General features: G+C 46.0%; 2 protein-coding genes across 3 annotated transcripts; one reads left to right on the top strand and one right to left on the bottom strand.

The window, feature by feature from the left end:
• Positions 1-1,709: 1,709 nt before the first annotated feature.
• On the top strand, positions 1,710-13,391 carry zgc:158403 (tetratricopeptide repeat protein 39A). Of its 2 annotated transcripts, XM_035615089.2 has the most exons (18): positions 1,710-2,182; positions 2,679-2,783; positions 3,292-3,423; positions 3,700-3,758; positions 4,450-4,517; positions 5,286-5,350; positions 5,450-5,549; positions 5,645-5,710; positions 5,851-5,959; positions 6,069-6,136; positions 8,161-8,220; positions 8,419-8,580; positions 8,674-8,765; positions 9,375-9,495; positions 9,807-9,918; positions 10,009-10,123; positions 11,358-11,474; positions 12,184-13,391. In XM_035615089.2, exons 1-18 carry the CDS (start codon positions 2,145-2,147, stop codon positions 12,290-12,292), a joined length of 1,698 nt encoding a protein of 565 aa, XP_035470982.1. In that variant the 5' UTR covers positions 1,710-2,144; the 3' UTR covers positions 12,293-13,391. The 2 variants fall into 2 exon arrangements, with proteins under 2 accessions (XP_035470982.1, XP_035470983.1); XM_035615090.2 differs by lacking the exon at positions 5,645-5,710.
• A 129-nt stretch (positions 13,392-13,520) lies between these two features.
• gadd45gip1 (growth arrest and DNA-damage-inducible, gamma interacting protein 1) lies at positions 13,521-15,847 on the bottom strand. The gene is made up of 2 exons (XM_035615093.2): positions 15,439-15,847; positions 13,521-14,096 (listed from the first exon to the last, which is right to left on the bottom strand). Exons 1-2 carry the CDS (start codon positions 15,816-15,818, stop codon positions 13,805-13,807), a joined length of 672 nt encoding a protein of 223 aa, XP_035470986.2. The 5' UTR covers positions 15,819-15,847; the 3' UTR covers positions 13,521-13,804.
• Between the last annotated feature and the right edge of the window lie 856 nt (positions 15,848-16,703).

Below are 16,703 nucleotides of genomic sequence, written 5' to 3'. Positions count from 1 at the left end.
ACAGAGGATAGAGAGTAAACTTCGTGATGACAAAAAAATATTTTTATTATTATCATTATTGTACATAATTCAATACCGGGCAGAGTTTTCAGGTGGACATTTCCAGTACAATTAATTTAATTAAGTGCAGTGTCACTGTCAAACCACAAAGAGGAGCCATAGACGCTCTCCTGTAGGCTACTGTACAATAATCATACAAAATACTCCAGTCGCCAAAAGTAACTATAATCTACAGCAACAAAGACATCAGAATCCCATCACTGTCCCGAGTCAGTTCCTGAATGACACAGAACTATTTACCTACTATACATTTCTAATCAATAACGAGCATCAATGACTTTCCTTGTGTCCTCTCGAGTATAGATTTGAGCATTTGTGTGCTCGAGGGCAGTGGGAGACTGTAGGGAACAGCTACACTGTTGATGCATATGTTTAACCTCCCGAAAGTTATTCAAATATTTTGTGCTTGCCGACCTCTGCAAATACTCCACAACGAAGACCAAATACATAAAACAGGCAAATAAGGGGGAGCGGATGAACCCAGCATTGATATCACTGTACAACTTTAATTGTATCTCATTTTCCATCTCCACTGACAAGGTTGCCAACTGCAGTCATTTAGAAGATAATTCAAAGTCTCTAATTAACCCTAACCCCATTCTGCATGTCTTTGGACTGTGGGAGGAAGCCGGAGAACCCAGAGTGAACCCACGCAGACTCGGGGAGAACATGCAACCTCCACACAGAAAGGCCCTGGTTGGTTTGAACTGGGATTTGAACCCTGAACCTTCCTGTTGTGAGGCGAGAGCGCTAACCTCTACACCACTCTACAGTACTCGTTCCAACTTCAATTTCTTATAAAGTCACACAACATATGAACAATAAATGCGTCCCAGTCGGTTTTATTGCGTCATGTCATTCCCATATAAGTACAGTTACACTCGCCTTTGTCTATTGGTTGTGTGACCTGTATGGGCAGCACTTTGGCGTGTGTACTTACGGTTGTGTACATCCAAAATGTCCTAACAATATTTCGTCTCCCACTGTGTTGAACCGCGCCATCTTGACCGGCTGCAACGTACAGTAGCTCCACAACATCATCACTCATATCACGGAGCCGTAATGCTAATTATGATTATAGAAAATGTACAGGTTACTGTCTTAGTCTTACAGGAAAAACACGAGAAAGGAGAAATGACGTCATTGAGTAGCTGTAGCATTATCATTATTATTATTATTATTAACAATAAAAATAATATATTATTATTAACAATAATAATAATAGAACAGCTGTCAAAGCACTATCTTCTTTCATCAGACATTTCTGTCATCAGCAAAATAATAATAATAATAATACAAATTAAAGCACTTATCTTCTTTCATCATACTTTTCTGTCATCAGCATAATAATAATAATTATTATTATTAACAATAAAAATAATAATAGAACAGCTGTCAAAGCACTTTCTTCTTTCATCAGATATTCCTGTCATCAGCATAATAGTAATAATAATAATAGAACAGCTGTTAAAGCACTCATCTTCTTTCCTCAGACTTTTCTGTCATCAGCATTACAATCATGTCGCTGATGCTTCTGTCCAAAGCGACTCACAATCACAGGGGCAGGCAGCACTGAGGGGCCCCCCACTGGGATGACCTGGAAGTCGAACCCCGACACTATGCACCGAGGTCCGCGGTGTGACCCACTCAGCCATACCGGCTGCATTGTACCGGCTGCATTGTGCAGGGGCTCTGCCGGTATTTGATTCCATCATCATCATCATCATCATCTTCATCATCATCATCATCATCATCATCCACAGTTCGCAGTGTAGTGTGTGCGTGGCACTGGTGGTGTGCCAGAGGAGGAGTCAGATGCGCCTCTGTTGCGCACACTCACTCACTCACACACACTCACGCACACTGCTGGACCAACACCAAGTGATCCTTCATTCCGAGGACTTTACGCGAGTTGAACCAAGTCTCCTGTGTTCCCGTGCTCCATGTCAGCTCCCGTGTCGCCGGTCTAGTGTCGGGAAGCCTGGGACGGTGTCGCGGTGCCGGGGGGGGTCCTGAATGCGTCCGGGTTGTCCGAGAGGAGTGCCGCTGAAGCTTCGAGCAGGTGTCGGGGCACGGGAGCGAACATGTCCAATGGGAAGGGCGCACAAAATGCTGCAGAGAAGTGAGTACAGGCAACTGGGGGAAAAAGAAAAAAAAAACCTGCTGACACGCGTAAAGTCTGACGCCAATGGAACCGGTTGGTTTTCTTCGCTCCCGGGAAATAATAATAAAAAAAAAGCATAACAAAGTGTCGCCCTCACCTGCAGCAGGCAACCTTCCCAATCCGCCCTGTTGTTGGACTTCTGTTTGGTAGCTGTTCACGTAGTTTGAGTTTGAGTTGATGTGCTCCACACAGCGGCGACCCCCGACCTACCAAACACTCCACTGAGTACACTCACAGTGTGATCGGCCTCCAAATGCGTCATGTCAGAAACGTAATAATCTCAAAACAGCAGCACATCAACATGGATCCTGCACCGCGCGTTTGATCATGTGCTGAGCACACGGCTCGGTCACGGCGTGGTGCACATCTATCTGCTCAGTATTTTCTGTTTTGAATCCATGTTTGTACTGTGTGTGTGTGTGTGTGTGTGTGTGTGTGTGTGTGTGTGTGGCAGGTCCCCACAGATGACCCTGAAAGAGTGCCTGGACGAGTGCATGGAGGCCCTGGACCTCTTCCTCAACAACCACTTCGACGAGAGCCTGCAGATGCTGCGGCCCAGGTAACAGATTCTCGCGACCGAGCGTCTCTAGAAGACCCCTGTCGCTGTGTGTGGACTGGTTTCCCTGTGTTTTTTGGCCCGTGTGCGGTCGGTACGAGGCTGCTGGCGGTTAAGGAACTGCTGCTGCTGGTGGTGGTGGCGGCGGTGGTGGTGTGTGTGTGAGCCGTGAAGTAGTGTGTTTCCTGAGACAAGAGGGTGGACCCGTAGTCCAGGATATTAAGTGTTTGCTGAGGCTGACGCCCAAAGGACTGACTGGTTGAACAGCCAAGGAAATGACTGCCCTGCAAAGTAAACACTGCTCACGAGACAAGACCGGGGACTGTAGAGGAGATAGGAGGAATAAAGGGAGCGAGGTATTTCCTCTTTATCTTTTGCCCCTACAGGAACATGCGAGGATGTAATACAGTAGCCGGCCTCCTGTCGACATCCCCTTCTGTGTTTGCCCACAGCGTGATGTGTTATGTGTTGTGTGATGTTGATCCCGCGACTCCCAATGTGTCCCGTGCAGGGTGAACGAGAGCATGTACCACGCTCTCATCTACGCCACCATACTGGAAATGCAGGCCATGATGACTTTCCAGCACGATGACATCAGCAATGCAGGGAATACCATGAAGAGCGCCCAGGAGGTCTGTCAGAGGTCAGGAGGTCAAGTGAACGCCGACTGGTGCATTGCCTTCACCAGATGTAGCCATAAGTAGATGATCCTGTTTTTCTCGTTCCATAGACCTGAATTCAAAACACACCATCCTTTATCCGGCACCTCAGCCGAGAGAGAGGCCAATTTACGTGGCCCGTCTCTAATCGCACCACTCATTTGACTGTGTGGTCAGGGTGGCTGTCGAGATAGCGGAATTGGACGCGCTGTATGCAATTGTTGGGCGATGTGTCGATACTGAAGTGTTGGCGTTTTCAGGTTTCGACGGAAATCCCCGGGTTTGGCGAACAAGTCAGAGGGGGATTCGCTCACCGAAGGTAAAAGGCTCAGATGTCTTACTCCACCCAAACACATTAAACACAACGGGGAGGGTGGGAGGGTGTAATTTACATTTTAATTTCCTTTTACCAAAAGATAACAGATGCACAAATGGCCGAGGGCTTATTCCCACTACTTTTAAATTGGAGTTTGATAGCATTTTTTTTTTTTACAAATTTTACTCCTTAATCTGCATGATCTCAAAACGTCAATGGAAACCATTTGGTCTCATGGACTTCTCTGCTAAATCGCACGTCATGCAACATCTACAGAGATCACCGTTCAGAGGCTGTTCTTAGTCATAGCGCTGCTTTCAAACTACATTGCGCCAAGTGTCGGCACGCGAACACGGTGCCGAAGTAAACTGCATGGCAGCGCTGCAAGGAATCGAGGGATCAACACCATCAATATGTGAGGAGGATGTCATGGTTATCCATCCAATAGTTAAAGTTCCAACAGATATGAGCACCCCATAGAGCCGCGCCGCTGGGTGGCTAAAAACCAGACGGAACACGGAGGGGAAGTGCTAGAAAAGGAAAATTTAATGGAAGGTCGAGTCTGGTAGATTAGATTAAACCTCTAGCAACATCTGCATTTTATGTTTAATTGCTTGTCGATTGTGATCATTTATTATTTATTAATGTGTGTGTGTGTGTGTGTGTGTGTGTTTGTATGGATGTGTCTTTGCAGTGCAGCTTCACGCTGAAGTGTGCTATGCTGAGTGCCAACTCCAGAGATCTGCACTCACCTTCCTACAGGTGCAGTTTTTCAAGACTGTGTGTTCGTTTTGGAAAATGTCTGATGAATATATGGCACCTATATTCGAAGACGTCACAGCGCGTGAAAGGCGCACCAGTTAGCGTGTCCACAAATGTTTGTCATGTTTACATCACTGCTGATTGCAAAGCCCTCTCGCTTCATAAATGTGGGACGGGCCAACAGTTTCACATAAACACTGGCTCGGACTGTAACTAAAGCAACACAGAAACTCAAACAGCGGGAGTGTGTATTCGTTCTCCGCTCACGACGCCATAACTCCACTCTGTCTTTACATTGAAAGTAGTAATTTGCTGCAAAATGAATATTTAAAAACTGGTGTATATAGAACCTTTAAAGCTACAGTGTGTAATATTTAGAAGCACATATTCACAGAAATTGAATATATTGTCCATAACTATGTGTTCATATACGTATAATCACCTGCGACAAAGAACCAATGTGTTTTTTCGTCAACTCTGAATGAGTTAAATATAGTTCCATGAGGTGGACCCGACCTCCGTGTGAGTCTCCATGTTTGCTACGTCCTGTTGAATACGGTTGTTGCACAAAGCGGTTGCAGAATACGTCGCATCCGCGCTGAATTTTCAGACGCTGCCGGAAACCGGAAATGGAAACAGCGGTGCGCCACCGTAAAGTGTCCTTTACCGCCAGATGTCGCCAGGATAATGACACACCGAGGCTTTAGATTAAAAGCACCACGGTTCATATGACCGCATGTAACATTGGATATTTTATTTTATTTGCAGGACGAGAACATGGTGAGTTTTATCAAAGGAGGGATCAAAGTCCGAAACAGCTACTTGATTTACAAGTAAGTCGTCTCTAAATTGCTGTATTACACACTGTATTAGGTGATTTTGCTGAACTTGCCTTATCAAGACAATTAACACGGCGGCCTTTTATCCTGCAGAGAACTACATTCCTTCGTGAAATCTCACAACTGTCACAAAGGACCCAGCCACGTCCACTTAGTGGGAGGAATATCGTTTGGAATAGGGGCGTTTAATCTGGTACGTGTCTCAAGCGCATGTCTCTGAACACTGCGGGTTGACCGTGCGATCGCGTGCCTGTGCCACACTGCTCACCGGGTCTCCCTTATTCACAGACACTCTCTCTGTTTCCTCCGCGGATACTCCGAGTTTTGGAGTTTGCGGGCTTTTCCGGAGACAAGGTGTGTTTTTTGTTCTTTCTCCCCATCGCGCATTCCTTCATCTCGGGGGCCACAAAATAGTCACTGCCGTGCATATCAGGGGGTCACGTCCATGACGCCCTCGTGCGTGTGTGTTTTTCTGCGTGTGGATGCCGTTATAGGAGTATGGTCTGTCGCTGCTGCAAGACGGTGCCACTGGGATGAACCTGCGCTCCATGCTGTGTGCTCTGCTGCTGCTCTGCTACTACACCTTTCTCACCTTCATACTCGGTAGGGCTGTACCGCAGCCGCTCACCACGTTCGCGTCGGAAACTGTCCCTCTCCCCTACGTTATTCGTCACGTGCCGTCTGTTCTTTTTCTTCTTTTCCATCCTCTCAGGGACGGGTGAGGGAGACGTTGCCGAGGCTGAAAAGCTGCTGAAACCTTTCCAGCGTCGCTACCCGCGGGTGAGTAGTCAAAAGCTTAATCTATTTAAGGAGCGCCAATTGCGTTCATTAGAGCGCATGCGTCCCCCAAGGCCAAACATTGATAATCCTACGTGTGTCAGATCAGGATTTTACTACGGATCAAAAACTAATAGAGCTCAAAGTTAAACTTATGATTGTCTGATTTGTTTTTATGTTGTTTTTTTTTTTACATTTACATTTTTACAAAATGTTGAAAAAAGCCAGAACCTCGCAATGTTAGGGAAAATCTTAAAAAAAAAAAGAAGTCTATCTGCCCCTTTCCTGGAGCCACACCCTCGCCCATGCAACCACCTTGCGCCAGGTTTTGGTGTAAATTGGTTTGGTACATTTTGCTGACAATCCTGCTGACTGATAGACAAACTGGAATGGCACTCGGGAGAGCGCACACCTCCGTCAAGGGGCCAGCAGTCCCCTCAATGTGCCCCGTTTTTTTTCCCATCAAGATCAATGAATTATTCACTTGGGGAATCAGTGAAAATGTTTCAAAAAAAAAAATAACGCCTTATCTCACAATGTTAAAGAAAGTGATTCAAAAAATGATTTACAGTAAAAAGCCTGGATCTGCTTCATAGTCCGGATCCATGCCAAAATGTTTAGGAATTCTTTCTTGACCCATGTCCCATCCTTCCACCAAGTTTCTTGGAAATCTGATTCAAAGCTTTTGTGTCATACTGCCGACCAACCGACAATATGCAGACATGGGAGACAACATGACCTCCTCGGTGGAGGTAATAAAACTCTTTCTAAGAAAAATTGGGGACTCGGAGTAATGAAAGTGTTAATCTTTATGTGCGCTATTCAAATCCGAATGTGGACTCAAATAATACACTTTTTTTTTTTTACCTTAGCTCACGGCGTGTCCGTTTCGCCCCGGGCGCTAGAGTGAGCCATCTTGACAGTGTTGAAAGTGGGAGGGTACAAAATGGAGGAAGTCCCTGTCGATTGTTATCTGTGTTCCGCACAGCCTGTTTCACTCAACCTCCTCGGGCCGAGCACACACTTCCTCAGAGAAGAGGATTGACTCGCAGACAAGTCAAGCAAGAAACCGTGCGACCATTCAAAAGTTTCCAGTAATTCTCCATAGAATGAAATGACGTACAATCCCAACAAACAACGTGTGTTATTTGTGTCTCTCATTAGTGTCTCTCATTAGTGCCCCATTTCCATGGAAGTGCAGGGACATTAGACTGAAATACCAGATCATCCTGGTTTTGTTACAACTGTAATCAAGTCTTTCTCTTCTTTGCTCTCGTTGTGGTTTATGATAGACATCGGTTACTTTGTACTCACCAAAGGAATTGCTGAGATCTGGAAACGGCTTTTACTGTAACTCGTCATTTTCTGGTTTCAGATTCTTTGGGTAAACTCTTGGTGGATTTCCGACTTGGCCGATCGGTTAACTGCCCCGTCGCGATTAAACGCACGTTTAGCGCATTTGATGGAATAATATCGATGATTGAAATCTGCAGAAACAAGATCCGAGTTGCGATAAACCAGAATTGCATGTTGTTCTTTTTTGTGAGTCTCTTTTTTCTCGAGGCTTTCTATTGTTACACCTTCTGACTGTATTTGTCGGCCCATCCACACGACTCCCTCCCTACACGGGACATTCCTGATTACCTTTCATGGTGATACTCACCCCACCTTCCACTCACGCAGTCCCTCTGGCGCCTTCAACCCTTGCGCCATCCCTCCCCGCTATCTCTCCAGCCGGCTCGCGTTGTTTGAGTGAATTCCCAATCCCTCGCCTCCACTCCGCCTTTTGCCCACACACCAGCCCATCCCCGAGAGCAAACTCAGAGCTCTTGACACAGTGTGTGCCCAAACCAAAGCACAATGGAAGTGTCTTGGTCAAACACTTCCAAGCACGATTGATGGACAGCGGGACTTCTTCTAGATAGATTTGAGTTTAGCACCGTGAGTTAACATGTAGTCCTGAAACACTGGAGGCTGAAATGTAATTTTATGAATTGTGCCCCACCCCCCACCCATCTTCTTTCCAGGGAGCAATATTCCTCTTCTTCGCAGGCAGGACTGAGGAGATTAAAGGGAACATTGACGAGGTGCGTTTCAGAAAACATGTTGTTTTATTACTTTTCATACATTTATTATTTTATGAACGCAGCATTATGTCGTCACAACTTTACACAACTGCGAGTAATACCAACTCATGTGGAGCGCCAATGTTCATATTTAGTACACAAGGTGCCCCTCAAACGCAGCGTCACTGCCCCGTGTTTGTCGCTCCCCTCTGCCACCAGGCGGTGGCGCTCTTCGAGGACGGCTGCAAGGCGCAGCAGACGTGGAAGCAGTTCCACCACATGTGCTACTGGGAGCTGATGTGGTGCTTCACCTATAAGCGGGCATGGAAGATGGCCTACTTCTACGCAGACCTGCTGAGCAAGGAGAGCCGCTGGTCCAAGGTGCAGACCCGTGTGTGAACGTGAACTTTCTTGACCTTTCCCCCCCCCCCCCTGAAAATGAGTGAATTCTGTCCCCGCGTTGATCTCTTCCAGGCCATGTATATGTACATGAAAGCCGCTTACCTCAGCATGCTGCCGAAGGATGAGGCCCGGCCGTTTGGGGAGGAAGAGGTAGACCTCTTTAGGTAAACACACACGCTTCCATTTTTTAAATTATTTTTGTAATGTTTTGTCCTAGAAACCCCATGGTACTGTCCTCACAGTAGACTTCCATTTGGACCAATGTGTACGCGCCGGCGGGCAGCTGTGACGCCTGTTCACACGCTCGTCTTTGTTCTCCGTGGGAACCTGGAGGATTACTGAGTTGCATCCGAAAGGGGTTGGATGAGGGCTGGAAGTCACCCCCGGCCAACGCCGCCACGTCTTCTGGGGAAAGATTACAGTTTTTAACATGAACATAAACACTCGAGGGGGTTACCAAATCATTAAAGACCACCGCCGGGCATGTTCTAGTACCTTTCACAGAAAAGCGCTGCTTTGAATAATTCTTTGTGTCTGTCGCGGTTTGTCCGGCCACAAGCATTCCTCACAGCAACCGTCAAACACAGTTGGGATTTGTTCAGAGGCGACATAGTATGTCACTGTGGTGTTCGAAGCCTTTTTACACTTCCCAAGGTGAATAAACGCAGGTGTTTCCTACATCTGACGTTTTGAAGGCGCCGCCGCACTAATTCGCACTCCGTGCTTCCTTTCCAGAATTGCCGTGATTTATTATTTCCCCCTTTCGTCTTCAGACAAGTGCCCACCTTCAAGCAGAAGATAGCCGGGAAGTCTCCCCCGACTGAGAAGTTTGCTATTCGTAAAGCCAGACGCTACAAGGCTTCCTGCCCAGTCAGGCTACCGGTGCCAGTGCTGGTAAAGACACACGCACGCACGCACGTGCACGCATGTGCACACACGCACACACACACACACACACACACACACACACACACACACACACACACACACGTTGCCTCCTGACACTATTCACTGCTGCGTTACAGGAGATGATGTACATGTGGAACAAACACACACACACACACACACACACACACACACACACACACACACACACACACACGTTGCCTCCTGACACTTTTCACTGCTGCGTTACAGGAGATGATGTACGTGGAACACACACACACACACGTTGCCTCCTGACCCTTTTCACTGCTGCGTTACAGGAGATGATGTACATGTGGAACGGTTTCAGTATGATCAGCAAACGGCCGGAGCTGACGGAGGGCATGATGCAGACTCTGACGGAGGCTGAGCGCACCCTGCTGGAGTCTCCTGGTAATGCGGCGTATCCCACACCACAGACCAGGAAGCCCCCTCACCCTCTCCCCCCCTTCTGCTGACGGAGTGTGTTCTCTCTTCGAACAGTGAATGAGTATGCCGTGGATGACCGCTGTCTGATCCACCTGCTGAAGGGCCTGTGTTTGAAGAACCAGGGTCTGCTCCAAGATGCCGAGGAGAGCTTTTACCGAGTGTGTTCCAGGTGAGCGCCAGTCCATTCACTTCAGAAGTCACTGCCACCAGCTCGCGCTATGAGGAAGTCGAGAAAACCGTTCTCTAGAGATCCACGAAGCCTCTTGTGAGCAGAGATGGACGCAGCTTTTTTGAGGGGAACACCGATCTGACCGACTGCTAGACTGTTAATTTCACACGGACCAAAATTATCCTAAAGGGCCTTTTAGTTTTTAGTTTTTTTAGTTTTAGTTAGTGTTTTCTTGGCTTTTCCTGATGTCTGTCCAGTGCAGCTCTTACCTGGATTTATTGGAAGCTTAGCAGTTATACAATCCTCTCATATCACCCTCTTAGTCACACAGTGAATGAGGCTTTCAAACAGGAAACAATTGTTTCCTCATTCGCTTCAGGCATGAGCTGATTTGGTTATGGACAGTAGGGACGTGGTGTTGCCATATGTTTACCCACGTCAAACACTATTATCTCCCGCCGCCCCTGCTACAGGTACAGCAACTTATGAGTTGCCAGGTTCATGTGTTTTTAGCAAATTGTTGATTATTATAAAGGGTTGAAATACCGGGGAGCAGCGGGCAGATGATGATGGGCGGTGTTGAATCTGAAACACGTGTATAGTTTAAATGTCTCAGAGTTAAAAATGTCCTCAAGGGACAAAATAAACATCAGCTGATATTATATTCGCACCGGTCGATGTCACCATACACACAGAAGTGTGAGCTGCAGGCTCTCCGGTGAGCTCCGATGTCCCAGTCAAAGATTGTGCCATAAGTTCCGGAGCTGATGAAAAATGATTGAAATAATAAGCTTGAGTGTGGCTGCGTCGTGAAAGTGGCTCACAGCAGATTCGTTGGATCGAACAGAGCAGCACACTACCCACTGGGTTTTATTGATTTGATTTTCTTCGACATCTATCACACTGATCTTTCTATCAATTAAAAAAAGGGAGATATTTGTGTAAAAATCAAAGGAAAATCATGATATGATGCTCTTTATGTGTGCACACGTGTGCATGTAAAAGAGAAAGGAGTGATAGAGAACAATTGCACGTACTATTTTGGCCTTCTAATAAGAAATTATTGAGGCCTTCTGAAAAGACAGAGAACCCGCGCCCTTGATTTCAAAAGTCAAGTCATCGGCCTGCATGGTGGGAAGAAGCTGAGCTGCTCACACGGACGGTTCTGAGCACGAGCACTGCACCTGGTTCTGTGGGCGGTTACGTAACCCTCCTTGTGTCTGTGTGCGCCCAGCGAAAAGAAGATCCGGTTCGACCACTACCTGGTGCCCAACGCGCTGGTGGAGCTCGGCCTGCTCTACATAGACCAGGGCAGAAGGGCCGAGGCCATCAAAGTACTGCACAAGGCCAAGTAAGTCGCTCCTTCATTGTCGAGTACAACGCGAGGGAAAAGGCAAAATCCTGCCACATTGTTCCAGTTACGCGAAGAAGGAGAAAATGTCATTGCCTACGGAATATGTGCATTTGGTAGTATCGTAGGAGCAGGGTATCAAATCAGCACATGCTGCGTATGGAGGCGTGGGTCATCTGCATAGACTATTATGAGGGGTACACGTTTCTATTTAGTGGCTAATAGTAATGAGTGTGTAGAGATCTTCAAACATTGAATCTTTTTACTCCTGCCAGTCTCCGTGGAGACCAATTTATGCTCAGAGGATGTTGACGGTGATGGCAGGAAGCGAAGCTCTTACTCAGCTCATTTCCAACTAGACCGCAGATCGTACAGCAAACAACCGTGCACTTTTCTTTTTTTTTTTTTTTGCATTCACTTGTGTTTTTGCCAAAGCTGACAGCTCACCAACGTTCAGCAGAAGGTTGCAGCAGTAAATTACAGCACTCGGCTACAGAAATGTAATGGACACTAGAGGTCGCCGTTTGCCTGTTAATGTGGGTCTACATGGACTGTCCCAAACTCGCATGTGGGTTCTTGGGGGTTTTATCATCTTTATATCGGCGGTGTCGACGGCAAACATTCGGGCACGTGTCGGGGGCAGGACGAGAGCAGAGCGTGTGCAGAGTGAACGATCCTATGTCTTGACCATGTCTTTTGTGCATTGCAGACAGAGCTACAAAGATTACTCGATGGAGTCTCGCACGCAGTTCAGGGTGCACGCCGCTCTGGCCAAGCTCAAGGCCGAGACCGGCGAGGAAGACGACACTCACCTGTGAGAAGACATTTTCTCCGTGGCTGCCCAAGGCTCCTCTCGCAGCGGGCTCCTCCATTCCCCCTCACAGTCGTGGCTGTTTTTGGTTTTTTTGCCAGTTTTAACCCAGTTTTTTTTACTTGTATGCGATCTTAAGGAAAAACCTTTGAAAAGTGAATACTGGGAATTTTTTATCTATGTGCCGGTACATACATTCAGGCACTTTTTTTGTCCAATATCTCACAGGACAAAGGTACAGTGAAAAAAGAAAACAAAAACAACTTTAAAAAAAGAAATACTCATTGGTAACACACAAATGAATTAAGTTTTTTCAAGGGAACAAGTTAAGACGATTCAATTTCATTTGATAAAAAAATAAATGAATTTGTGTGTTGCTAATTGTAATTTGGTACAACCTGAACATTTATAGGAGCCGTCCTGAAGTCATTTGAAGTCAAGGGACCTTAAGTTTCCCTGTTGCCCAGAAGTTAGAAGTTATTTTATGGAATATGTTTTTATCGTTTACATTGAAAATCAAAGAACACAAAATTTTAATCGACAATTGATTGATAGTCACTATAAATATCAAATGTATGACTATTATGACTTAATAAAATGTGTAATAATCATTTGGGTCGTTAAGCTGTTTAGCGAAAGCTCTGTAGAATTATTACCAGCTTGAGCAGCTGCAGCATTCTGTACTGTAACATGTAAGATTTGTCCCAAGTTGTTAAGATGTCCATGGTGCAAACATTAGATACATACTTGATTTGATAACCAGTTTAGATATGGCTCGAGTTATTTTGTGACCCAAGGTCAGTAGTTAGTTTTGTCTGCGCACCCTGACACAGCCAGTCCTGTACACATGTAGTGGAAATGGATGCAGGTGCACCATGGCTGAGGCATCTTCGTGCGCTTTGAATTAATCAAAATCCATTGTTCCATTGGTGCACGTTCCAAAAACTTTCAGATGTATATCCTAAATCCTACAGTGTCTTAAATCACAGCCCTGTGGTCTAGGCCTCTGCCAAGCCAGTCAAGTCGCAGTTTACATCAATGTCTGACTATGAAATGTATGTAGAAGACTTCAAAGTAATTTAATAAAAAGGTATTAAACACGTCAATTGTTGTTATGGCAAAAACGTGTATTGACCAAATTCTACTCAGCAGAAATTCCCTCTTGGGTCTGTGCACCGAGGCGTTATTTTGCATCTTCGATATTTGTTTTCCAACATTCAAGACAAAATGCAATCTTCAGAGATTCATTTATTTTAGTGACACATGAATGCATCTGTCATAAAAATCTCCAAATATGCAAAACAAAAAGGGCAAACGACTCCAGATCAACCTTTTTACAGAAGAAAATGGAAGAGGTGGTCTTTGATTCAGGTCAGTACCGACGCCACACTGTTCTTCGGATTCTCTTTAACAACCGTCCCACTCTACCATGTTCTGCAGTACACCACTTTCCATCTCATTAAACACAAGTCGGACCAAAGCCCAACAGTTATTCATGTGAAACGTGACTCGTGCAGGACTATGAGACGTCGGCAGGCGTTGTGACGGGAGCTGCCGTCTGCTCGTCTTTCAGTCTGCGTTTCATCAGTTTCTTCTTCTTCTTCTCTTCCTTCTCCACCTCGGCGACCATTTCCAAGAACTTGGGGCTGCGCGGGTCCAGTGCGTAGCCAAACCGCACTCTGGCCTCTTCCAGCAACTGTTCTCGGCGAGCTTTGTCCTCCTTCAGCTTCTGTTTGGTCTCACGCTTCTCCCTGCGCCAGTCGGCGACCATCTTGGGCATTTTGGCCATGTTTGCCGCGATGAGTCTCTCCCTGCAATGGAAATAGAAAAACCGATTACTGTAGCAGATGTTAATGCGGCGCTCGGTGCATAGTTGTGCGATGGGCAGCACACCACTGGGGTTTTTCTGTGGCATGTTTTAAACTACTGGACGGATTGCCGTGAAATCTGTTTTGGACATTCATGTTGTAATAACTGGTGCTCCTGTAATTTTTTCCATCTAGTGACTATTGACGATCCCATGAGCCTCAGCTGAACTTTGTGTTCAGCGCTCATTTTCCAAATGCATCAAAAAAAAAAAAATAATCCAATTGGCATTCAAAACTGGTCTTCCTGATGAAAATGAAAATGTTTTTGACCATTTTGATTTTCTTTAAATGACCTTCACAGCCTCAAATGCTAGTGTGGTCATACAGTGGTGGCCATCGGGTTTTTTTTTATTTAAATTTTCTTTATATTCTGTTTGGACATGGGTCATTGTTGAACTCATCTATACTAGATACTAATTATTAGACGGTGACACAACTTGATGCAAATCACCACTCTCAGCATTTCCTAGACTAGTACAGACCGGTTCAAAGGGATGGCGTGAATTCAGATCAGAAGTTAGGTGGCTTGTTTGTTAAAGGTTCATTCAAATGTCAATTGGCACATGCTCATCACAAGGTGTACAGTGAAATGTCCATTGCATTATAAGACAGAACCCAAGAGAAACAAAGTGTGTCGATATGATGAGACAACATTCACAAATGCCTCAGTGAACAGAACCTTTTAAGTTTAAACAACTGGTCCACAAAAGGGGACATTACCATTTAACGGATGACAAGACTTTATTGTTGTTTACGAGTTGTAATCGCTCAATAGAAACATTTCACCGTATATGTCAATGACTGTACATGTACAGGTGAAGTAAACACTGCGCCCATGAGAACATTCCCTGCATTTTCACAAACAGGTGAGAAATGAATTCTCATATTAAAAATTGTAGATATTTAAATTGATACGAGGATTGGTATGCACGTTTTTATTTAAATTATCTCTGGAAAGAGCTACACTTTACACACCAACATTTGACAAAATGTGATGATGTTATAAACAATAGAACATCATCTTGTCATTAGATTGTGTTGGAGATGTGAGCTGTTTTGAATCGATCCTCATTTCTCCATCCACATGGTTGTTAAACATCGGCTTATTCATTTTTCTGAAAGACTTACACTTAGCTTCATGACATAAGAGAGGCACAGATTTGAAAAAAAAAAAAAGTATTTAAGAGAAACGAACGCCAGAGATTAGAGGGAGCAGGTTGCACTTCCACTGACCGGGCCGTCCGATGATTGACTCACTGACGTTAGCCGCGTTAGCACCACTTACTTCGCCTGGCGTTTCTCGGCCTCTTCCTTCTCCTTGAGCTCGATGTTCCTCAGCATCTCCTCCAGCGTCGGCTGCCACTCGCGCTCCTCCGCGACGACCCTGTCCAGCTGCTCGTGGCTCGGCCACAGCGACGCCGGGTCGACGCCCGACGCCGAGCCGTAGCGGCCGTACAGCTTCCCGTCGTACCGGGCCGTCTTCTGCCACGCCGGCGTCTCGTCGCTCTCCTTGTCCGGGATGTACGGGTCGCTGAGGTTCAGCCGCAGGGGCCTGGGGTTGTAGGACGCCGTCTGCAGCAGCAGCCCGCACGGGTTCGAAGACGAAATCCCCCGTAAAGTCCTACACAACACCGCTGTCCTCCCGCACAGCACGGGCGCCGCCATCTTCCTTCACCCTGAAGAAGGACCCAGGCGTGACGACATGGGTGACGTCATGGGTGACCAGCGCAGTGCCTGTTCAGAGTTCACCTCGGCTGAGACGAGTGAGTGTTCTGCCAATGTTTCGTTCTGTTGTTTGAAAAATGATTATTCGCCAATATCACGACGCTGCTCACGAGGGAACGCAAGGCACTTTATGTATGCCGCGCATTTTATTATTAAAAAGGCCAGTCCCTGTTCGTTATCGTTGAGAGATGTCACGTTTTTTGAACCGTCGGTCCTAAGAAGCAAACATTTTGAAGCGGTTGCTCTGGTAACTGGGGGGAATTCTTACGTTAACTTTCAATATTTTGTGATATTTGTCATTGACATACATTATGTAAGTGTCTAATAAGTTCATGGGTCAAATTTAAAGAACGTTCAAAAAATATTAGTCTGACTTTAAGTAGGCCAGAGGCAGGGCAACTCTTAACCTGTATCTTTTGTACTCTTTGTGACTTGCTATATTGTACCAGTGTCTGACATTTTCAATTTCTGACTCATTTTACTTCCAGTGTAGTAAATGAATCACTTTCATAGGGTCTCTCATTGACCTTTCAGGTATTTAAGTTCAAATGGCCCGGGGCCTGTTTTTCACCCAACACCCCTGGCCTTGGTATAGTAGTGGGGGGCAGGTGAGTCGTGGGCCAGAGAAAGAAGGGAGCTGAGGCTCTTTTAACACCTTCTTTAACATTTAGGGACCGCTGGTGCTGGGGGGAATAAACCTTTTGAAAGAAAGGATCTTTGTTTTAACCTCTTCGAGCTCCACCTCCTCCTTCCCTCTTTTTAGCAGCCTCCACCCTCCCTCAACCTTTATACTTAATTTCTTTTCAAGCGGCGGAGATAGAACAA

Source organism: Scophthalmus maximus, chromosome 17 (assembly GCF_022379125.1).
Source record: "Scophthalmus maximus strain ysfricsl-2021 chromosome 17, ASM2237912v1, whole genome shotgun sequence".
NCBI lineage: Eukaryota > Metazoa > Chordata > Actinopteri > Pleuronectiformes > Scophthalmidae > Scophthalmus > Scophthalmus maximus.
The sequence above is the reverse complement of the archived record's forward strand: the minus strand, read 5'-3'. Positions and strand labels throughout refer to the sequence as shown.